General features: G+C 41.6%; 2 protein-coding genes and 1 non-coding gene across 4 annotated transcripts in view; all 3 read right to left on the minus strand.

The window, feature by feature from the left end:
- Positions 1-10,445, minus strand: part of LOC109417230 (uncharacterized protein DDB_G0271670) — a 69,227-nt gene extending 58,782 nt beyond the window's left edge. For both annotated transcript variants that reach the window (XM_029854632.2, XM_029854631.2), the window contains exon 1: positions 10,201-10,445. In XM_029854632.2, the coding sequence (XP_029710492.1) occupies positions 10,201-10,300 (100 nt within the window). In that variant the 5' untranslated portion in view covers positions 10,301-10,445. The remainder of the gene's footprint in view (positions 1-10,200) is intronic.
- Positions 10,446-12,332: 1,887 nt separating this feature from the next.
- On the minus strand, positions 12,333-12,404 carry Trnaa-agc (transfer RNA alanine (anticodon AGC)). Its single transcript has one exon. It is a non-coding gene; the product is annotated as a tRNA-Ala (tRNA).
- Positions 12,405-20,490: 8,086 nt separating this feature from the next.
- On the minus strand, positions 20,491-21,036 carry LOC134288149 (uncharacterized). Its single transcript, XM_062851965.1, has one exon. The coding sequence runs from the start codon at positions 21,034-21,036 to the stop codon at positions 20,491-20,493; it is 546 nt and encodes a 181-aa protein (XP_062707949.1).
- Between the last annotated feature and the right edge of the window lie 4,128 nt (positions 21,037-25,164).

Consider the following 25,164-nt stretch of genomic DNA (forward strand, 5'->3'; position numbering starts at 1 on the left):
CTGAATCTGCATGCCAAACAGAGCCGAAATCCAAAATTTTCATGAATTTTGGTGCCCGAGAACCTATTTTAAAATCAATTTGAACTTTGTATGGGAGCGATTTGATGAATCACCCCTCGTCGGATTTTGTACTGGGCGGAGCTGTCAAACAGTTGCCCACCTGTCAAAAGGTGATTTGAAAAAATCTCTTTGGAATTGATTTTAGGTATCAAAATAAAGTTCTAAAAATCTGAAAAAAATCATAGTGGCTCAGAAAAAGGTGCCCTTTCATTAAAAAATATAAAATCATTGATTTTTTCTTAATTTAAAAACCCAATTGGATGATTTCTTGAAAGAATTTATACAGGATTCCTAGAAGGAATTTCTCAAGGATTTCCACAAGGAACTTCTGGAGGATCCTCAGGAATAACTCCCCGGAGATTTCTATACAGCATATCATCCCTGAAGAAACTTCTGGGGGATTTTTGGTAAGAACTCCTGGAAGATTACTAGACTAACCATCTGGGAGATTCCCAGAAAACGCAGTAAGAAATCGGGGATAATTATTTTTGCAATATTATTTTTATTAATGAGTTTTTCAGCCCAAGGCTGGTTCATCTAGTAATCATGAGGAAATAACAAAGATGAAAGATAGAATCGTATTGGAAAATCTCTGGAAGTTCCAGTAGGTGTAATTGTTTCTACTGCGCATAAATACCAAAACAAAGTCAAAAAAATATCATAAGAAAATCTTTAAAGAATCCAAGATAGAACTTCTGATGAAATTCTAGAAAAAAACTGTTGAAGGAATCCCAGAAAGAACCCCTGGAGAAATATCAGGAAAAAAATCTGGAAGGATTTCAGAAAGCAGTCTTGGAAGAATTCCCATAAAAATTTTTGAAGAAACGGAGAAACTCCTATCTTTCAAAAGTTAAATCTTGATGAATTTCCAAAGCAATTCTTGGATGAATTGATGAACCTAGGACCTAGGTCAAATCCCAGAATGATTTTCTTAGCCCATCTTGTGCATTAGGGCCATTCCAGACCCAAATCGTACACAACTTCAGCGAGCTGTTCCCAACATAATGCATAAGTATGGTTAATAAATTCCAATTCGTGGTGGAATATTTGAAGGGATCCCCAAAGAAACTCCAGGAGAAATTTAAAAAGAGACATCTAGGTTGATCCGAGAAGAAATTTCTGAAGAAATCATAAGAGGCAGATCCTCTTTTCTCTAAAAATTCTTAGGGGCCGTCCATAAATGACGTAGCATTTTAGGAGAGAGGGGGAAGCCTCTGCTTATGCTACGAACCATGGTTTAGGTATGGGAAAATAGGCTACGAGGGGGAGCGGGTGTCAAGAATCGTCTAAAATATGCTACGTCATTTATGGACAACCCTTATCGAATTCCAAAAGATAAACAAGCGGCATGGTACAAGGTAACCTACAAGAATTCTGGAGGAACTTCTTGGAGAATCCAATATTCTGGAGAAAATACAAGTGATTGCTTAGAAAATTTCTTGAAGATTTTCTAAAAGTATCCTAGTGAATCCTAAAAGTATCCTCGTAGCTCGTATGCCGAAGGAACGACAAGCTATAACCATATTCAGCAGAGAACCAGGTAGGGGCCGTCGGCTTCGTGGTAGGCCGCGCACACGGTGGCTTTTTGCAGTTGAAGAGGACCTAAGGGCTCTAAACGTTGAGGATGACTGAAAGCGATTGGTCCAGGGCCGAGACTAGTGGGGACGAATGCTTCATTCGGCGTAGACTCACCGCTAGGAGTTGTAGCCCATGAATTATCAAGTAGTATCCTAGTTGAAACTTTCAAAGGAATCTGTTAAGATGGTGGTGAAAACCTCTTGTCGACGTCACAGTCAGAAAACTGTAATTTCAAGACCAACAATTGAAAAGGCCGCATCAACATTGCGTAAACAAACACCACAGACAAACAGACGTTCAAACTTCGAACATTTTTCGATTCAAATCATAGTCACGGAAACATATTCGCCCAATGTTAAAAGGACTAAGTTTGGCCGACCACCAACTAGGTGGCGGTAATGAGCAAACGTCAAACTCGAACAAAAACTATGCGAGCGCCACGGTTGGGCAGTTGGCCAACTATCAAATTTTGAAAAAGACCGTTAAATCGGTTACGATGAGAATTATCTGAGTGTTACGTCTGTTTGTCTGTGAAACACGTTTCTGTCGACTTAGGGCCTTCTGGGATCCACCCACGCATCTCACCACCATTAACAGAAAGCTTGATGTTTGCGCTTTCTGTTATTGGTGGTGAGATGTGTGGGTGGAGTTCAAAAGTCGACAGAAACATGTTTGTTTACAAAATGTTGATGCGGCCTTTTCAATTGTTGGTCTTGATTTGAACTGTGCAACCAAGATGTGCTAAAAGACATCAAAAACAATTAGATTTCATTATAAACAGTTACTGCATAAGCAGTTACTGCATATTTTTACTTTTGGAAAGCGTTCTACAGGAAATCGTCCAATTTGTATAAAAAAGTTGCAAAATATTTTGTCAAAGAAAATTATTCCGTTTTTATCACTATTCCGTTTTTGTCAACTGAAAATGGCGGACCGTGTTGATAAAAACGGAACATACCTGTATCGTTTCTATCGAGGACTATTTACTTTTCACTACAACAGCTGTCAGCGATATAGAAATTGCGTCGAATTGTTTCTTGCGCGCGCTTGTAGTTATTAAAACAAGTTGCTCAGCATATGGCTTACTAATATTGTTACGAACGCGACGCGTGAAGTACATTAATTTCTAACAACTAGAGCACACTAATTCCAATCATTTCCTACATCTAGCATTAAGCAAATCGCTTGTAATAATTTAACACAAGAGCTTGTATAATAATTGTAAAGGTAACGTTTTGTGAATCGTGTTGGTCACATATTCATGAAAACCAGTGTAAATTGCAATATGCAAAATCAATCAGTTTGCATTGGAAACGAGCCACCTTTCACACAATGTTGTCTACGATATGCTACGATAGCGCAGCATCGGGGATGGTTGATCAAGAACGGAACAAACCGCGCGTGCGTAGTAATCGATTAGCCCGGAACGCATACTCATAGCATACATGGGGATGAATCATTCTAATTCATATTAGAAACGATATCATATTCAAGTATGTTAACGGTTTCACAGCGTAAATGCGCAAGCGCGGTATGGAATTTCACCATCGGATTTCATGTTGCGCAATCGGATAGAACTAACCACTTACACATAAGCATTATATATAATTACGCAACATTGTGAAATTCATGGAACTAGAATACAAGCTACGCCATTTGTAATTGTTAGTTCCAGACATGCGCCGAAAGGATATAAAATTGTAATCAATTATCAATGCTCACAACTAACGTAAAGTCAAGAACACAACCCCAATGTATTGTAATGGTCGAGTACCAGAAAAGGTTTTGATCAGGGATTAATTATTTGTTAGCAAAACTTGTTAGAAAGATTCATTGCAGGATTATATGTATACAAGTTAGAATTTTGATGAATCATGAGTTAATTAATGATGTAAAGAGGGTGAGCATAGTTTCTGGACGATACACATATAATTAATATGCTTTACGTAGGAATCAGGAAGAAACATGTTAAAAGAGGGTGCGAATAATGTCTGGACGAGAGTATAAAAGGCGATCGAACAATAAAGACAGTAGCAGTTTTGCCTTGTACGTCACAAGATACAGAACGCTCATTTACTTGCTACTCGAAATCCTTCTTACCAAGCACTTTGAGAAGCTTAATCTTTTCTAATCCCTCCTATTACCCAAGCCTTCGAATGCGAAAGGAGTTGGCTGGAGCTTGATTGGAAAACTTAAGTCTTTGAAAAGAGTTACTTGGTACTTAGAATCGAGGAAGTCCTAAATCATACTGAATCGATCAAACTTTTTCCACTCTGGCACGCTACGGTTCCGAATGCGAGTAACTTTGGCAAGAGTCTGAAAAGGCCAGTTTGACACCGATTCAAGTGTGGGCAAGCATTTATTTTCTCACTCTGGTACGCCACGGTTCCGAATGCGAGTAACTTTGGCATGAGTCTAGAAAAAATATAAATGCATTGCGATCAACTTTTCCTCATCCGACTAAGTCATGTCTTCGAATGCGAAAGAATTTGACCGGATCTAGGAAGGCCAGTTGATTGCTCCCACATTCGATTTGGACCAATCGATTTTAATTATCTACCACTCAATCCTCCGAGTATCAGTAAGTAGTTTCGGTCGTCGACAGTTTATTCAGTGCGTTTCTCTTGCCTGTTGATCGGCACACGCGGAATCGAATACCGTCTCCCTTCGCAACGGTACCGTGCATCTGATGTGGTGTGATTACCATCATCGTCGTCGTCGTCATCGCCAAGTGATCGTCGCGGCAGCTGACAGAAACACCACACGGAGTGTAAGTGCCCCGTCGTCAACATATGGTGGCTCCAGAGAGGACGAGCTGCTGCCACCTTCCAGCGACAATGCTTATCTCCAATATCACGTGCCTGACGTCAACATATGGTGGCTCCAGAGAGGAGGAGCTACTACCATCTTCCAGAGAGGAAATGCTACTGCCAACATTTGGCGGTCTGTCAAAGCAGAGGAAAATCGAACTCCAGGAGCGCGCTGAAAAATGGTAAGGCGATACCGGATCACAATGTTTTCGGACAAATTGAGCAGTGGTAGATCAGTGAAAATTGGAACAGTGAGTGCTAGTAACCACGAACGAAGAAAAAATAACTTATGGATTATGTTTGCTGAAAAATAGTACCAAAATTGTGGAAGACTTGTCGTGAACAAACGTGAATGAACTGGTTACAAAGTGAGAAGAAATCAATGTCAACAAACAGTGACGTTTAGGATCCGAATTGTGAACTGACTGATTCACGAATAATCAAGAACAATCAAGAATAGTGTTTTTCAAGTTTTAACGTGGAGTGTTATGCATAGTCACGAATTATAGGTTACAATTCTATCGGATCGAAACTCTGAACTGATATTCATAACGAAACAAGAAGAAGTCAATCCACGATAACCAAGTGATTAAGAAGACGAATACCCAGCAGCCCAAAACAAAGAAGAAAACTAAATCACGATTGTTTTTTATGTGACTGACCTGAACAGGTCAAATTGGTCTAGTCGTGCCATAGTGACTAGCTCCCTTATGGAAGGCAATATTGAACCAAACTGCCGTAATTCTGCAAAGTGACAAGTACGGCAGTGAACAAATCGATTGCATCGAAGAAATATAATCAAAGTGTGTGTTTTGCGACCTTGTAACGTGGTTTACTGCCGCCAGGAGTGCAGTCTGAGTGTTGTGCTAAGACACAATAAATACGGTTACAAACTGAAGCCTACCAGGCGATCGGCATCTTAACTTTGAAGTCAAGTGACATTAACGAATGAAGTGGTATCTTTCGAATTGTAGCGTGGTTTACTGCCGCCAGGAGTGTAGTCTAAGAGTTGTGCAGAGTCACAAGTGAAACGGTTACAATTCGAGCCGATAGCAAACACAACTTGGTCTAGTCGTGCCATAGTGACTAGCTCCCATAGGGAAGGCAACAATGAGCTCAACGATATCGTGAAGAATTTAAGTGAATTGATACCACAATTTGGTCTAGTCGTGCCATAGTGACTAGCCCCCTCCAGGGAAGGCAACATTGAACTCAACGATATCAAGAAGAATTTAAGTGAACTGACATTTACAACTTGGTCTAGTCGTGCCATAGTGGCTAGCTCCCTTAAGGAAGGCAACATTGAAGTGAACAATATCGATTACATCAAAGAATTATAATCAACATTGAGCTCAACGATATTGTGAAGAATACGTGTGAACAGAAAATCACCCGTTGGTCTAGTCGTGCCATAGTGACTAGCTCCCTCCAGGGAAGGCATCATTGAACAGAACAATCGTGAAGAATTAGTGAAAGTGAACTGAATTTCACAAAGTTTTGGAAGTACGAGATAATAACACTGGGCAGACAGTCTTGGACGATGATTTTTATGCAACGGGACTTAAGTGAACTCAAGGAAATTCCTAAGCAAACCTGGTAATCAGCAAACATGTCTATAAGGTTCGTATTGAACAAGAACGGCCATTGCCGATTTTGTAATGAGGATGATACAGTGAGCGATATGGTATTTTGCGATGAGTGTGACCGTTGGTTTCACTTAACTTGCGCCGAGCTTGATCATAAACCGACTAAAGAAGAACAATTTTTATGCATAAAATGCACACAATTGGAAATGGAACGCAATGACTTGCTGGATAAGTTACAAAAAAACAGCCTGTCTGAGCAAATAAATCAATCGATCAGTAATGCGTTAATAAGAAATAATGATGCAACACCATATCTTAAAAGACAAGGGCTAATTCAGCTTCCAGACTTCAATGGAGCGCCACGTGATTGGCCAAAATTTAAAAGTATCTATGATGATACTACAGCAGAAGGAGCATTCACAAATTTGGAAAATTTAAACCGATTGGAACATGCATTGAGCGGATCTGCAGCGAAATGCGTTGCCAATTTGATGATAAGCGCAGCTTAATCGACGAAGCCATCGCAAATCAGTTGGGGCTTGATGGAGGATCTGATTCATTATGCCTCACTTGGACGCAGAATTTATCAAAGGAAACTCCAAGCAAACGAGTAAATATTCAAACACTAGGAAAATGCAAGCAGTACGTCATGAAAGGTGTTGGAACCATTCCGGACTTACAACTTCCAAAGCAATTACAGAAGAACAAGCACATCAAAGGACGTTTCGAGTATATTGGCAGACTTGGACATCGATGGACCATGATGCAAAACCAACTATAATGGTCGGGCTGGAGCATCTTCATCTCCTGATTACAACGGACAGAAGACATGCTGATGAGAACTCACCTATTGCGGTAAGAGCTAAACTCGGCTGGCTGAATTTTGGTAAGATTTGTAAGATAGATGATTATTTTTCATTATCAGTAATAGAAGAAAAGAAATCAGGAAATCTCTCCAAGATGTTAGAAGATTTTTGTTCGGCAGAAAATTTTGGAGTAAAAATTGTTAAGGACCTTCCTAAATCAAAAGATGATGAATGGGCATAGCAAATTCTTAATCAAACCTTTAATCATAAAGATCGACGTTACGAACATGGTCTCTTGTGGAAAGTTGATAAATCAAGTTTTCCTCCTAGTTACAATAACGCCCTTAACAGATTGAAATCATTAGAAAGGTCATTGAAGAAAAGCCCAGAATTAAAGATAGGGTAAATGAGAAGATTTCTTGGAAAAAGGATACACTAAAAAGCTTTTACTAGCAGAATAAATGAGTGAGAATCCCAGAACATGTTATTAACTTGATTTAATCGTCATCAACGAAAATATCATTCCACCGAAGTCAAATGTATACCTTGTAACTTGTTTACCAAACCCTTAATTGCTACGTTGATTCATGGAAGAATTTTCACTCACTAATTTTCTATCTCACAAGAAAATCATGAAAGAACCAAGAAATCTAAAAGATGAATATAACAGAACTTAAGATATGGAAGTAGTCGAAGAACTCCAAATTACCAATCAAAATGAATCATGTAGAGCTAATGTGTATCCAATATAACAATTATCAGAAAAATAACAACAGTTATGAAGAATCATGTTGTAATACTAATGAGTAAAATTAACAATATAATCAACAGTTGTAAAGGAAATGTTTGGAAAACCACGTCGCTTATCTACAAGTAATTAGTAAATCTCCTCAGTAGATTTACGAGGGCTGGAATGTTACGAACGCGACGCGTGAAGTACATTAATTTCTAACAACTAGAGCACACTAATTCCAATCATTTCCTACATCTAGCATTAAGCAAATCGCTTGTAATAATTTAACACAAGAGCTTGTATAATAATTGTAAAGGTAACGTTTTGTGAATCGTGTTGGTCACATATTCATGAAAACCAGTGTAAATTGCAATATGCAAAATCAATCAGTTTGCATTGGAAACGAGCCACCTTTCACACAATGTTGTCTACGATATGCTACGATAGCGCAGCATCGGGGATGGTTGATCAAGAACGGAACAAACCGCGCGTGCGTAGTAATCGATTAGCCCGGAACGCATACTCATAGCATACATGGGGATGAATCATTCTAATTCATATTAGAAACGATATCATATTCAAGTATGTTAACGGTTTCACAGCGTAAATGCGCAAGCGCGGTATGGAATTTCACCATCGGATTTCATGTTGCGCAATCGGATAGAACTAACCACTTACACATAAGCATTATATATAATTACGCAACATTGTGAAATTCATGGAACTAGAATACAAGCTACGCCATTTGTAATTGTTAGTTCCAGACATGCGCCGAAAGGATATAAAATTGTAATCAATTATCAATGCTCACAACTAACGTAAAGTCAAGAACACAACCCCAATGTATTGTAATGGTCGAGTACCAGAAAAGGTTTTGATCAGGGATTAATTATTTGTTAGCAAAACTTGTTAGAAAGATTCATTGCAGGATTATATGTATACAAGTTAGAATTTTGATGAATCATGAGTTAATTAATGATGTAAAGAGGGTGAGCATAGTTTCTGGACGATACACATATAATTAATATGCTTTACGTAGGAATCAGGAAGAAACATGATAAAAGAGGGTGCGAATAATGTCTGGACGAGAGTATAAAAGGCGATCGAACAATAAAGACAGTAGCAGTTTTGCCTTGTACGTCACAAGATACAGAACGCTCATTTACTTGCTACTCGAAATCCTTCTTACCAAGCACTTTGAGAAGCTTAATCTTTTCTAATCCCTCCTATTACCCAAGCCTTCGAATGCGAAAGGAGTTGGCTGGAGCTTGATTGGAAAACTTAAGTCTTTGAAAAGAGTTACTTGGTACTTAGAATCGAGGAAGTCCTAAATCATACTGAATCGATCAAACTTTTTCCACTCTGGCACGCTACGGTTCCGAATGCGAGTAACTTTGGCAAGAGTCTGAAAAGGCCAGTTTGACACCGATTCAAGTGTGGGCAAGCATTTATTTTCTCACTCTGGTACGCCACGGTTCCGAATGCGAGTAACTTTGGCATGAGTCTAGAAAAAATATAAATGCATTGCGATCAACTTTTCCTCATCCGACTAAGTCATGTCTTCGAATGCGAAAGAATTTGACCGGATCTAGGAAGGCCAGTTGATTGCTCCCACATTCGATTTGGACCAATCGATTTTAATTATCTACCACTCAATCCTCCGAGTATCAGTAAGTAGTTTCGGTCGTCGACAGTTTATTCAGTGCGTTTCTCTTGCCTGTTGATCGGCACACGCGGAATCGAATACCGTCTCCCTTCGCAACGGTACCGTGCATCTGATGTGGTGTGATTACCATCATCGTCGTCGTCGTCATCGCCAAGTGATCGTCGCGGCAGCTGACAGAAACACCACACGGAGTGTAAGTGCCCCGTCGTCAACATATGGTGGCTCCAGAGAGGACGAGCTGCTGCCACCTTCCAGCGACAATGCTTATCTCCAATATCACGTGCCTGACGTCAACAAATATTGCCCAAACCGAACACGCTGGCATCTCTGCCTCATTAATAGCCATTCAATGATTATTAGTCATACATTCCGTGCTCACTCCCACCCACACTCTCTCACATTTCTCTCGCACTATTTACATTCCCGTGTGGCACTTGTCGCTGTGTTTATGTTATCCGACCGACGACGGCGTAACTTAGTGGGTGCGAAAGAGAGACTTTCACTTCGCGCAACCAAAACATTCTAGTGTTGTCTCCCTCTGGCGCACAACCCACGGATATCCGCGGCTGCATCAGATGACATGACTCCGTGGACAGCCAGCGCGCGATCGCCGGTTTGGGGCATCGCTAGAATTCGCCCCAAAGAGCGTGAGTGTCACCACCCCCTAGACGACGCAGCCCACCCCGCCCCTTTTGAGTGACTCAAACACTGACTGCTTGCTGCACACAGCGATGATGGCTCGCTTGCTCTCTCTGTGAGGTGCGCGCCTATTCTCGCGCTGTGGTTCGTCATTCTTGCCCAAACACACAAACCCATTCAAGAGTTGTGGCTATATTTGTTAATAAATGGCCAACTAATTGGACCTGGGGGCACCCCTAAAAGGCCCCAAAAATTATCTGCCCCCGGGGGCAGCACGGTACGCGTGTAAATTACTCATCCCTCGATCCCGGCCGGTACCTACCTATGTGGGTATCCTCGATGTGCTGTATCAGGTCGCCCAAACTCGGAAACGTAATGCCACAACCATTGAACTTGCATATGTTAATCAAAAACACAGCCATATTCAAGCTAACACTTCTCTCTCACTCGCTCGTCACTGCTCTTTCGCCCGCTTGCGTACGACGACGACGACGAAGCTGCTGCTTCTACACACCTAGGACTCACTTCTAATCGCACACACTATTCTTGAACCACTTTCAGATTGAACCCCGCGATCACTTTACGCTCACCGCCCAAACAAACACAACTCTCTGCTTCTGCTTCGCAGTTGTCACTACTGACTGACTGGCTGGCTGCGCTGAGCTGAGCTCACTTGGCTTTGGGCCTTGCCTGGCCGTGGCGACGACGACGACGACGAATGCAGTCAGCCAGCAGCCGAGCGAATCAAAGATGGTTGACCGTATCGGCACGCACACATCGGCATCGGGCAGTACGCGCAACTACCTACACACCACTCGCGAGTGTCCCGTTGGTTTGGATAGCAATACGAAACGCAGCGATCTCGCAACGAATTGGATATGAATGATGTGGGAAGTCTACACACACCGCACCGACACTGACTGGATGACGGACGGCTGACGAACCGCGACGCGACGGTACCGATTATTTTTATTTTTATTTACACTTTGAATGGGCTCTGATGGCTGCTCACTCGGGTCTGCAAGGTTGCCGCGGCCGGTGAGTGACCGTTATTTTGAGTGTGGTTGTTGCTATAGAGACGTTCTGCGGCGCAGCAAATGCCGTCGAGAATGCGGATGGGAATCTGTAAACACCGAGAGAAAAAAAAAATGAAGATTAAAAATAATGTCAAAAGATATCACATAATAATAAATAAATAACATTCAATCGAAAGCCACAAATACAATGTGCACAACTAAAAGAAAAGAAAGGAACGGTAAATTTCCAACGGTGTTATTTCCGAAGCGGCAAACGCGCAGGTATTCAGCAAGACCATGCATACTGAGAGTAACGGGTTCGATTCTCAGTCGGTTCCAAAAATTTTTTTATGAGGTTTCTAAGGAAACTGTTACTTCCTCTAGGAGGATCACATGCAACTCCTGGAGAAATGCCAAAACAATTCTATGGGGATATTCCCGATGGCACAACTTTCCCAAATAGAGGAGAACGTGCCTCTGGAGCCGACCTACTGATGGGGATATTCCCGATGGAACTCCAGAAAAAAATCTCAATGAAACTCCTGGAGAGTTCAAAAAGGAAAGTCTAAACGAAGAAACAAAAAATCCTGAAGGAGCATCTGAATAAATACTTTATGAAACTTTCTTAAGAAGTTTCGAACCTTTTAATTCCGCCCTATTTTGCTTATCTCTTGACATAAACGCGTACCGACTACCGCTTGTAATCTTCCTGATCGATGAGTTCTTGGTGTAGCTTGTGATTCCACGATTAAACCACCTTTTTCAGTCCGTAAAAACTCTTACTTAATCCCTCCATGTGTTCCGTTGGCAGCTCATTCGGAAATTTCATTGTGAATTTATCTGGAAATTATGGATCTTCTAGAGCCATTTGCAAAACTTTTATGAGAATTATTGCACGAGTTCTTTTGAGAATTTCTCCTACAATTCTTTCAGAAATTATAAATGCGTTTCCTTAAGTATTTTCAAGTGTTTCTTAAGCATTTTTTTTACAGTCGCTCCAGAAATTCCTCCTAGATTTTTATTAAAAATTCCTCCAGGAGTTTTATCAGTTATTTTGGGAATCCCTCAAGGAGTGCTTCGGAAATTCCTCCAGGAGTTCCTTTGGGAATCTTTTCAGTAGTTCCATTTAAAATGCATCCAGAGTTTCAATTGGAGCTTCCTTCATCGTTTTTGTTATTCCTCCAGAAGTTTCTTCGGGAATTTCTTCACGAGTTCTTTCGTTTTTTATGAGTCCTTTCAGAAATCCCTTCAGATGTGCTTTCGGTTTTTTTTAAGAAGTTTCCCTGATAATTTTGTTGGCAGATTGGCAGTAGATCGTTTCACTTGAAGTGCAAATTTTCGGTAATACCAATCCGTGTGGTCAAATTATGAAATTCAAATAACTCAACGTACATATGTACAGATGGGTAAATTATTGGTTAAATTGGGAAAAAATCCACAGCTCAGGTGAGATTTGAACTCACGACCCTTATTCGCTAGACAAGTGCTTTACCAACTAAGCTACCGAGCCAATTAATGACCCGGCAACTTAGTATGGGAATTCGGGAGTTGAATAAGACCTTTAGGTTGTAATGAAACTTCCTTCTTCAGTAGTGGTCAAAAGCAGAATGAACAATTTATTCTAGAGGACTGACTTATATACATGTCAAACAATAATCATAGCCTGCTAGGCATTAAGATGGAGTTGTAGTAGCCGCGTTGCTGTGCTTTACCTCGACGGGAAGCTTCGCCTTAGAGTTCATCAGAGTCGCCGCTTAGCTTCCATCACTCCTCCTCGACGGGTGTACTCCTGCTGCTTCCCTGAATCTTGATAGTTTCACATTGGTCAGGGGTTTCGTCAGCATGTCGGCCACCATCTCCTCAGTGGAACAGTACTGCATTCGGATGATCCCATCTTCTTTGAGCTGGTATACGAAATGGTACTTGGTGTCCACATGTTTCGAACGATTTGTTGAACGTCCAGACTCCAATTGTTTAATACAAGATTGGTTGTCTTCATGGATGATGATCGGCTTGGCTGTATTCACTGAGAAGTCCGCTAGTAACCGGTCGATCCATAGCAGTACTTGACAACTTTCGGCGACCGCCACGAACTCCGCCTCCGTACTGCTTAGAGCAATACACGTCTGCTTTCGGGATCCCCAGCATATTGGTCCACCGCCTAACAGGAACAAGTATCCGGAGTTGGACTTACGAGTCTTCGCATCACTTGCCCAATCTGCATCCACGTACATCACCAGGTTGGAATCGGGTTTCCCCAAAACGAGTTCGTGGTCCATGGTTTGCTTGAGGTAGCGGAGTATTCTTTTTGCTTCGGTCCAATCTGCCTGTGTCGGTGCACTCATTGATCTGCCCAGAATGGAAACACTTACTGCAATATCCGGACGAGTATTTACAGCCACGTACAGCAAAGATCCGATGAGACTGGCATATTGATGATTGTCAGCCAGCTTATCTGCCTCCTCCTTTTGCTGAATGTGTCCAGGATCCATGGGGTATTTGGACGGTTTTGCTTGATCCATGCCAAAACGTGTCAAAACCTTCTGAATGTACGTCTGTTGGTTCAAGGAGTATCCTTCTTCCGTACGTCTCACCTTGATGCCAAGGAAATGGCTGATGTCACCTAGTGATATCACTTGGAAGTGCTTGTTAAGATTTCGAATGATTTCTTCGTATTCTCCTTCTTCGTGGCAGGCAATCACCATGTCGTCAACGTAAACTATCAGGTAGGTGTACTTCCTTCCATTTCGCCTCACGTACAAGCACGGGTCATTCTTCGATTGTTGGAATTTCATCTTCTTCAAAACTTCATCAAACTTCTTGTTCCAGACATGTCCAGCTTGTTTCAGTCCGTACAATGATTTGCGTAAAGAGCATACGGCGTTCCGGTCACCATCTTCATATCCAGGGGGTTGGCGCATGAAAATCGATTCCTTCAGGTCCCCGTTGAGGTAAGCGGTTTTCACATCCGCGTGTTTGACCAACATTCCTCGTTGACTGGCAACCGTTAGCAGCACTCGAAACGTCACTTGGCGGACCACTGGCGCAAAAACTTCTTCGTAGTCTGTTCCGAATTTCTGATTAAATCCTTTTGCAACAAGACGGGCTTTGTATCTTGCTACGTTGCCGTCTTCGTCTAATTTTCGTACAAAAATCCACTTGCAGCCAATCGCTTTCCGATCCGGTGGTAGATCCGCCAAATTCCACGTACCATTCTCGCGCAATGACTTCATCTCATCGTCCATAGCTGCTTTCCATAGTTCAGCTTCAGGGCTGTTCATTGCTTCGTCGTACGTTTTCGGTTCATCAGTTAACTTTTTCACCATTCCAGTTGTTTCTCGAAACCGTTGAGGTGGCACACCCTTTGTGCTACGCGATGATCGTCTAACCGGCGTGATTGTTGGATCAGTTCTCTCGTCGAACGTTGCATCGGCTGCTGCACTATCGTCATCCTCATCTTCGTTTGGTGTATCGTACATGCTTGCATCAACGTCCGTTTGCTCCTCCTCAACCAGAGTTTCATCGGTGTTGTCTTCTCCCATGGAATCGACATCGAACTGCGGGACGATTTCAGACTGGTACTCTACGATTTGAGGATCCGGGTCTTCAGAATACTTGATTTCCTCCTGTTCCTCCATCTCGATAAACTTCGCATCTCGGCTGATGGTTATTTTGTCGGTGGTAGGATCTATGAACCGGAACGCTTTATGGTTATCAGCATACCCCACGAACGTGAGCTTCTTACCCTTAGGATCGAGCTTCTTGCGTTTCTCAGCTGGCACATGAACGATAGCTGAGCATCCAAAAATGTGAAGATTGCTGTAGTCCGGTTGCTTCCCGTACCAAAGTTCAAATGGAGTCTTCTCGATGGACCTTGATGGCAGGATGTTTTGGAGGTATACGGCAGCATTGATGGCCTCGGCCCAATATCGGTATCCAAGCTTCGAATCGATCAACATGCAGCGGGCCATTTCCACCAGCGACCGATTTTTACGTTCCGCAACTCCGTTTTGTTGCGGGGAGTATCCAGCTGTATACTGCGGAACGATTCCATTGGCCCGATAAAATGTACCCAAACGTTTGGCCTTGTACTCACCGCCCTGATCTGAGCGGATGACAACAGGATTCCGTCCAAAACGGTTGCGGACCATGGCAACGTACTCCTCGATCACGTCCGCTGCTTCCGATTTACGCTTCAAGAAATACACCGTCGTGTAGCGGCTGAAGTCGTCGATCATGGTCAAAAAATATCTTGATCCGCCCGGCGTCACGGTATTCATGGGACCACAGATGTCCGTGTGTATCAGGTCCAACCCGCATAGAAAAATACGATGCACGGTATCGTTGATATTATACGATGTTTATTGGTGGAATGATAATTATACAAGTGATGATCATTTTACGATAAAATGGTAATGTTTGAAAAAATTCTATCATTCACAACTTTTGAAGTATCACACAAGTGATACATCCAATAATTTATGAATAATTTTTAATAATGTAATTCCCCATTAGTTTTCAGTTCTGTTTTCTGTTTTCAATTTTGTCACTATATTAAGGATTTAATGGTAAATTATGGACGTCATAAAGTTAGTCTGTAGTACCGTCAAACGGGGTTACTTGCAACAGCGGTGCAACTTGCAACACGATGACATACACTAAATGTGAAGCATTTTCTAATAATAATGAAAACTAGTATGCCCTATTATTTCGGTTATAGAGATTATGTGTATCCAAAGATCGATTTAGTATAAAAATTAGCTTTGTTTCTTTGTTTATGGTTTAGCAACACTGTTAAAACGGATTGCTCATTTTATGCCATAAAAACAAGTATGAAAATCGTGCTTTACCTCTCTCCTATGGTAAGTGCGATAAGTCTGATGACCTTGCTTGCAGTTAGGGTACCTAATAGTAAGCTTAGCTTAACGATAAAAGTTTGATAAACTTATCGACTAAGTAATGCAAAAAATCATTATTATATTCGACAACCACTGTGGGGTAACTTGCAACAGTTGAATTCGACGAAACCTTCTATTATTTATCTTCATTTCACGATATATTTGACAGAAATAACCGAAATGGATCATTTATTGATTACGTAACGCGGTTATTTTCAAATGATTATTCATTTTTTACATTTTTTTTGCACGTGACCTTTAAACATTGTTAGGAAATACCACATTTTGAAGTTTCATTCAACATCATGTTAAAAGTTCAATTTTTGTTTATGAACACTGTAAAGCAATCACCAACATCAATTCTGAATGGATGGAGTAAATTATTTCAGTTTAATACCCAAATTAGCAAGTTTGACATTTACAAAGTAGAATAGGTGTGTTTCAATCATGTTAATTTAGCTGAAATTGTCAAACACCACTTCAAACTGAAAACTACTTGAAGCTGACTCACTCTACCTTTTCAAGAAATGACAATAATCATTATTGACATTTTGTAATGAGTGCTAAGTCACGAGAATCACATATATATTTTGTGTTTGAGGGACGTGAGACCTGTTGCTAAACGATATACTCTCGCTTGCAATAACTATCAATCCTTTCATGAAAAATTATATGTCAATTGGTTAGTGTACATCTTTTCATGGTATGTTTCATGCATAACATCAAAAATTTACAATACGACTATATACTATAATGTTAGTGCTGTTTAATGATAGCTAACTTGGCTTCATGTCCTATGTTGCAAGTTACCCCACAGATGGGGAAACTTGCAACAAGCATGTATTTCGCACCTCCTGATTAGGTGGCAACGTATTTTGGTAAACCAAGTGCTGCATAGTATTCTACTCGGGGTAATTAGCGTGCACGATGCTTCACAAGATGTTTCAAATGTTTAGATTTTCAATGATATTGCTTCAAAGTCGAAAAGTGTTGCAAGTTACCCCATTTGACGGTACTAACTGGACTTAGCACCGCAGTTTATAACTTTTTGGGTGCAGGAATTCGCAAACTGATGAAATGCACTTGACACTGTGTGACGCCGTACATTATGCCACATAAACATTTATTGGTATTTGATGTTTGGACGTGCCATCACTTTAAAGCTCCTGGGAGTGGCAGGTTTTGGTTGTCGTCGGATTAGCCAAATATCACTTGCAAACTTACCTAGAAGCTTCCACAATTTATCTTGTATGGCTAAACCAGACGAAAGTGTTGGAAGTTCCATACATTACAAAAAAAGCACGACATGTTCGAAACGTTTGCTCCAGCGCTTCCACTGTGACCCTTCAATTGGGCAGCGGCTCGTTGAACAATTTTCCACTTTTTTCCACCTTCGGAACTTTTATGTTATCGAACGTCCCGCGAGCACTAGTTCCATATGGTCCCGAACGAAGCGCGATAGGAGAATCTCGAGGAGAACAGCGAACCATGGCACCGACAGTTCAATTCCCGTTTTCACTAAACTAACGATTAAAAATAAACAACGATTCACATTATCATTCACTGAGTTGACAGAACGCGAGAAATGCCCGCAGGGGTGTACACTTTTTTCGAGACGATAAAGTAGATTTGGTGAAATATTTCCGTATTGTTTTTATTATTCCCTGTATGATCAAGTAGATGATAAAGCAATGATAGCTTGAATCATTGCTTGAAATTTTTGTTCGAGGAAAATGGCATTTTTGAATGGTAACGATACTTAACAACCCATTCGCCCTATCGTTGTAACTACGAAAATGATAACTGCTATCGCCAAAACGATTCGTTGTATCGTAGATTTATGATCCAGTTTATGATACCATGAATAATTGAAAAATGATAACCTGAATCACCGTCGTATAATATCGTTTTATTCGGGAAGTTCCTCATCGACTGTCGCTCCGTTTTCCGCGGGAAAGGCTTCCGTGCAATCTTCCCTTCAGCGCAACATTCGCAGGTCCGGAAACGTCACATTTCTTGATAGCCACGCTTTTTGCCAATCCTTCACGAGCAACCCGCAGAATAGCGTCCGGATCACGGTGTCCTAGCTTGCGATGCCAAGAATGGATGCAGTCTTTCGTGTGGTGCACAGCCTTCATGCTTCGCTCGGCGCTAGTCTCCAGTTGATACAGTCCACCTTTCTTCTTCGCAACTGCTGCTATCACGCCTCCGCATCGAATCACGCAGCCTCGGGTTTTCTCGAACGTAACTTCGGCTCCCTTATTGACGAGGCTCCCAACGGAAATCAAATTGGATTCCAAATCCGGCACGTAGTAGACATCGCTGAGGACGATCTCTTGTTGATCTCCGTTCTCATCGTAACAGAACAAGTGACCGGAACCGATACCCTTGACATCTGTCTCGTTGCCGTCAGCCAGAGTAATTGTCACGCCCATGGTTTGCTTCATTTCATCGAAGAATGTTCGGTCGCAACACATATGCGAGATGGCACCGTAGTCGACTATCCAGGTCTTCAATAGCTTCTGGTTCTTGGAAACCATAAACGCAAACGGCGAGGACTTCGCTACTTTCCCCTTGGGCTTTTGCTTCTGTGACGCTCCTCTTCCACCGGATGTAGCAGAACCTTCGCTCTTCGTCATCGGATAATCACGTTTCGTGTAGGATGCAGTTCGTTCTTCGTTCTTTCCCAACGGACAGTTACGCTTCATGTGGCCTAAGTTCCGACATCGATGGCAAATAATCTTCTTCTCGGGACCGACACGTAGGATGGACTCGCTTTGATGAGACTTCTCCGTTCTCTTCTGTGCTTCATCCAGTAGCTTACTTTTCACCAATTCCATGGTTAAGTCGTTGTCCGCACGGGTCTCCAACGCCGTTGTGAGGTGATCGAAGGACTCTGGCATGCTCTTCAGAACCATGGCCACTTTCAGGTTCGCATCCAGTTCCTGACCCGCGTTCGCCAGACTTGAGAAGAGTTCTTCCATCCGGAACAAGTGAGCCTCCATGTCACCGCTTTCGTCGTACTCCGCCTTGCAGAGTCTCTTCAGGAGTGACACCTTCGTCGTCATCGTCGTCTTTTGGTGGTGGTTCTTGATCGCATCCCAAGTAGCTTTGGCCGTCTTGCTGTCACGGATCAAGGGGTGTTGGCAGTCGTCCACAAGAAGAGCGATCGTAGCCCGGGCCTTGGCATCACCTTCCTTCCAGGCTTCGGTCAGTGGTTCGGGGGCGGCCTCTGACACAAACTTCCACAGGTTCTCCCGGACTAACAGCATCTCGACTTTGAACCGCCAGGTCTCAAATCCGCCGCTTCGGAGCTTCACGATATTGAACTTTCCACCGTCCATTTCAATCTTGATTCTTCAAAAAACGCTTCTAGAATACTATTGCTGGCCCATAACCTATGGGAATTCGGGAGTTGAATAAGACCTTTAGGTTGTAATGAAACTTCCTTCTTCAGTAGTGGTCAAAAGCAGAATGAACAATTTATTCTAGAGGACTGACTTATATACATGTCAAACAATAATCATAGCCTGCTAGGCATTAAGATGGAGTTGTAGTAGCCGCGTTGCTGTGCTTTACCTCGACGGGAAGCTTCGCCTTAGAGTTCATCAGAGTCGCCGCTTAGCTTCCATCACTTAGTTGTCATAAGGTTCAATTCTTATCTCATCGATCTATATCATCTTCCCCTAAACCGCAAATATAACCATCTCTGTTGTACATATGTACGAAGAGCGAAAGCGATTTGTTTATTGTTTGAAACTGTTTGCCTATCGTACAGGCAACGCTTCCTCAACCACTTGTAGAGGAAGAACAATGCTACCTGGAAGGCGATCAAACGCGTCGTTCGCATTCTATTTGATACGACGGGTAACTACGTAGAGGTAGATGCTCGAAAACGACTCACTTGAAGTGCAAATTTTCGGTAATACCAATCCGTGTGGTCAAATTATGAAATTCAAATAACTCAACGTACATATGTACAGATGGGTAAATTATTGGTTAAATTGGGAAAAAATCCACAGCTCAGGTGAGATTTTAACTCACGACCCTTATTCGCTAGACAAGTGCTTTACCAACTAAGCTACCGAGCCAATTAATGACCCGGATTGGTATTACCGAAAATTTGCACTTCAAGTGAGTCGTTTTCGAGCATCTACCTCTACGTAGTTACCCGTCATATCAAATAGAATGCGAACGACGCGTTTGATCGCCTTCCAGGTAGCATTGTTCTTCCTCTACAAGTGGTTGAGGAAGCGTTGCCTGTACGATAGGCAAACAGTTTCAAACAATAAACAAATCGCTTTCGCTCTTCGTACATATGTACAACAGAGATGGTTATATTTGCGGTTTAGGAGAAGATGATATAGATCGATGAGATTAGAATTGAACCTTATGACAACTAAGTTGCCGGGTCATTAATTGGCTCGGTAGCTTAGTTGGTAAAGCACTTGTCTAGCGAATAAGGGTCGTGAGTTCAAATCTCACCTGAGCTGTGGGTTTTTTCCCAATTTAACCAATAATTTACCCATCTGTACATATGTACGTTGAGTTATTTGAATTTCATAAAGTAGATCGTTAATAAAATGAACTATTCGACTTGGCTCTCACGAAATTTATGTGTGAATCCTTGAGCTATAATTCTTGCTTTATACCGCACTTGTTCGTCCAGTTTCCTTTTAAATACCCATTTGCATCGTATCAACATCGTATTGCTTTTCTTTCGGCAGGAAACTTCACTAAATCCCAAATGTGGTTCTCCTTTAGATATTTGAGCTCGTCTTCGATTGCAGCTATCCACATCTCGCTCTCAGGATCAGCTACAGCCTCTTCATATGTTCGCGGTGCGGATTGGTGCTTGTAAATGATGTTCAGTGACTCAGCGTATCGTGCGGGTGTTTTACCTTTGGTACCTCTTTCCGATCGACGTGGCAGTGGTGAATCAGGAACTTCTTGGCTACTGCTGAGAAACTCGATACTGCTATCGCCTGACTCGGGCTGCTGCTCCTCCTGAATGAGTGTAGATTCCGCTTCCGACAGATCTTCCTCAAATTCGACTTGAGTTGGTATTTCATCTGGGGTTTCATCCGTTGTTTCTGGATCGCATTCAAACTCAACAACTTCAGGATTGGTAGCCTCATTCGTTCGGTCATCTTCTTCGAGACAACGAGCATCTCTGCTGATCACAACTTTGTCGGTATCAGAATCAATAAACTTGTACGCCTCCGAGTATCCGATGAAAATCATCTTGACAACTTTCGGCTCCGTCTTGGTTCGTTTTTGATCTGGTACGTGAACATATGCTGAACTTCCAAATATCTGTAAGTCCTTCAAATCAGGAACCGTTTCATACCAGTGTTTGTGCGGCGTTTTCTGAACTGACCATGATGGAAGAACGTTCTACAAACAAGCTGCTGTGTTAACTGCTTCCGCCCAATATCGGTATCCAAGCTTCGCATCAATTAGGAAACATCTGGTCATTTCCACGAGACTGCGGTTTTTCCTTTCGGCGGGAAATAGGCAGCAGTGTATTGCAGAGTAATCCCTTCTGCACGATAAAATCTTCTGAGTGCCTTGCCCGGATAAAAACTAACCATAGGGTGTTTGGTGGAAACCATTCCTGCACCATACAGTGTACCAGCTACAATAATGTATATTGTAATGAAATGGTTCACTAAAAGCTTCGCACTATACATTTACATTCGATTTTTATGTAACAATATATTATACTGTTTTTCTTACGTTTGAACCATTCACTTTTCCGAAACATTATTTTTCCGTGCATTATTAATTATTTATTCAGTTTTAGGTTTTTTCCGTGCTTTGTTTTGTTGATGTTTGTGACTTTTTTGATGTAAAAAGTGAATAAGTTGAAACATCAATTTAAAAGTAAAAAGAAAATCGCGTTAAGTACTGTTCCTTTGAATTCCATAAGTATCAAAGGAAAAGTACTTAACGCGATTTTTTTTTACTTACGGATATTCCCCTAACAAGCCCAGGTTAATCATCATCATTAATTTAAAGTCAATAAAATGTTTAAATAAGTAGTAAACCAGATCTCTTAAGAACTGCAGATCCAAAAGATATGGTGGACTAGGTATGTAGAGTGCGATGAGAGGAATACGATTGACGTACTTTATCGTAGAGCCATTTTTAACATATGGACTGGACTGAATACTGAAAGAAATTCTAATATAAGTTCGTCTGTGGGTTCGCTTTTTAACCTAACTACTTGAATCGAACTTGACAGTTTTCTCATGAGTTGTTATGTATTTCCCCGTGTATTTCAAACTTTAGTCAAACTGGAGCCTCAATATTGCAATAACGGTTAAGCACGCTGTAATGATACTTATGTACCTCGTCACCCACTTCATGCAACTACATTAGTGGTCTAATAATACTTAGCGCGCTCGGCATAGTTCCATCATGCCGCTCAAAGTGTTGCCACAAATAATGCTTAGTTTGCGAAACCCAGTTATCTGGCTGGTGGGGCATGGGAGCCTAAGCTTCAACTGTTAATGCAATCAGAGACTACTCAGACCTCGACTCAGACTTAGACGTGGGCGATCCAATATGAAGGGTTATCCAAAACGCTCTGGAGAATTCCCAAAGCGCATTCTCATAATGCTAGTAAGCCTAAGATGCCATTAACAGGAGGAAAATGACAAGATAATATAACATTATATGGTTTATGTAATGTAAACCAATACAACATAACAAAAGAGAACCATTCCAAAACCATTTAATTAAATGTATAACCAGTAGTGAAACTACAATTAAAAACAATATATTTACGGTACATTTTATTGTTTGAAACCATATGTGTACCATACAATGTACGGTTTATTAAAACCCACGTATCAGTATTTATAACAATTCATTTACAATATAATGTATGGTTTTGCAAAAAAAAATATATGGAGAAAAATATTTTTTTATATTGTTACGATACTTAACCACCCGTATAGTATATTGTAAAAATCTTATTTGCAATTTACTGTATTGGGTTCTACATTACATTTTATTGTTTTTGTATTTTTATTTTTACAGTGGTGTCTATTGTAAACATATGGTTTTAAATAGTACTGTTACAATACAACGTTCGGTTTTTCTACTGTATTTTTTATTCGGGTGGACTTGTATTCACCGCACTGGTCCGATCGTATGATTGAAGGCTTTTTTCCAAAACGCGTTTCTACCATCCTGACGCACACTAAGATTCAGATGTTCCAGCTCAGTAATTTTTTCACTGAGTTCAGTATTTTTTTCATCTTTTTACTGAGTTTTCAACAGCAGATTTATCTCGGTACACTCGGTAATCATATTTACCGTTCATCAGTAACGATATTTACTGTGCGTCAGTAACTTTTGACAGTTTATTAGCTGGGCTCGGTAACTCATTTACAGAATATCCGCAAAAGAAACAACCGAGCGTACCGAGTTAAATCTGCTGTTGAGAACTCAGTAAAAAGATGGGAAAAATACCGAGCTGATCTTAGTGTGCGTACTGCATTATTTTCTCAACTACTTGTGACTTCCGTTGCAAAAAATACGCCACCGTGAATCTTGATCTGTCGTCTATCATGGCTGTTGGTGTCTTCATCGGACCACACATATCCGTGTGAACCAACTCCAGAATGCTTGGAAATGATCTTGTAGCCTCCTTGGGAAAGGGGAAACGAGCCATTTTTTCCTTCTAGACAGCACTCGCACATTTCCTCTACCGGACAATCTTCAATTTGTATTCCTGTGGCGAGCTTACTGTTGACCATTTAACGAATAGCGTTTGGATCTCGTTGTCCCAATTTCCTGTGCCAGTCATGCAAACATTCGTTGGTGTGTACTGCTCTGCTGCTGCGGTTTCGGGTTTGATCAGCTTGTCGTAGTACAATCCTTCAGACTTCACGACTGTAGCTGCAGGCATCACGTTGTGTGAAATTTTACGGTTGTTTTTGACAAATACGACTTCATCTCCTTTCTCGGTCAGCTTGCTAACAGAATCCAGGTTCGTTTCCAACTTTGGAACCAGCAGAACTTTCGACAGGTTTATTTTCTTCGGCATCCTATCCTTGACTTCGCAAATCAGTCGCCCACTTTCCTTGGCTTTCACTTCTGCAAGATTCCCATCTGCGAGTGTAACGGTTGTTCCGTGAAGCGGCGTCATCCTTGATTTTCGCGAATTCCTTCAGGACTTACTTCTGAAACTCCTCCAGTAGTGCCATCAGTAATTCCTCCAAGAATTTAATTAGCCATTCTTCCAGGAGTTCTACCGGGCATGGCTCTACAAGTTCCATCTGACATTCAGCCAGAAGTTTCCAGGAGTTGCTTAAACATGCTACAGGAGTACCATTGACAATTCTTCCAAAAGCTCAGTTGAAAATTCCTCCAGAAGTTCTATTTAGAGTTCTTCCAGGATTTCTTCCAGGAGTTCCATTGGCAAGTTCTTGTGGGATCCTTACAGAAGATTCAATAGCAATCTGCCCAGGAGCCCCATTGACGATACTTCCAAAAGTTTGATTGATAATATAGGGGTTCCATCAGGAATCCTCCACGGATTAATTTCTAAAATATCTTCCTAAGTTCTATCGGAAATTTCTTAAGGAATGATCTTTGTACCGACGTTTCGAACTCTCTAAGCAGAATACCCTCTTCGAATGAGTGTGATCAGTTTCGTACCTTTTAATTCCGCCCTATTTTTCTTATCCTTTGACAGATACGCGTATTTCGACTACCGCTTGTAATTAATTGCGCAATTGTGAGTAATTGTCGTCGAGACCTGGAAGGGTAGAATCTTCTATGAGGGGTTGAAGGACACGTGCTTCTTGAGCCATGCAGTGGGGCACCGAAAAGATTCCTGCCCTCAACGTCGGATTCGGAGTAAGCAAGGAAGTGAACGACATGCGGCAACCGGAACCCGCTCTTATGCTGCAGTTTTGTCTGGAGAAGTCAACGTGATAGCAGAAGAGGAAGAGTCGGACGCAGTGGACAACTATATTATCAAAGTTTTGGAATGATCAGTACACGGATGTATTAGAGGAGGAACCGAAACAATCAATCAGTAGCGGAACTAAAGCAATTTTGGAGAGGGAACAACGACGGAAGGAAAGCATGGAAAAGCTGGAAGAGGTAGCCGAAGCAATCCAGGAGGCGAAAACAAACCCAAACGTCAATCAACGGTTCCAGTTTTGGCTCCGGGTCGCAGCCGAAGAAAAAAATGCATAATACGACCTATGCTAATCGAGCTCCAGAAGTGTACAAAACCACATACGACCTATTCTAATCGAGCTCCAGAAGTGTATCATAATAAATATCTCAGCCGTCTGTCAACCGGTTTGGGTTCTCTTAGCACCAAATGAAAGCTACAGTATCCTTGTA

This window comes from Aedes albopictus, chromosome 1, assembly GCF_035046485.1.
Source record: "Aedes albopictus strain Foshan chromosome 1, AalbF5, whole genome shotgun sequence".
Lineage (NCBI taxonomy): Eukaryota > Metazoa > Arthropoda > Insecta > Diptera > Culicidae > Aedes > Aedes albopictus.

Coding starts and splice junctions, on each gene's coding strand:
- LOC134288149 (XM_062851965.1), bottom strand. CDS start 21,036: ATGATTTTCATCGGATACTCGGAGGCGTACAAGTTTATTGATTCTGAT.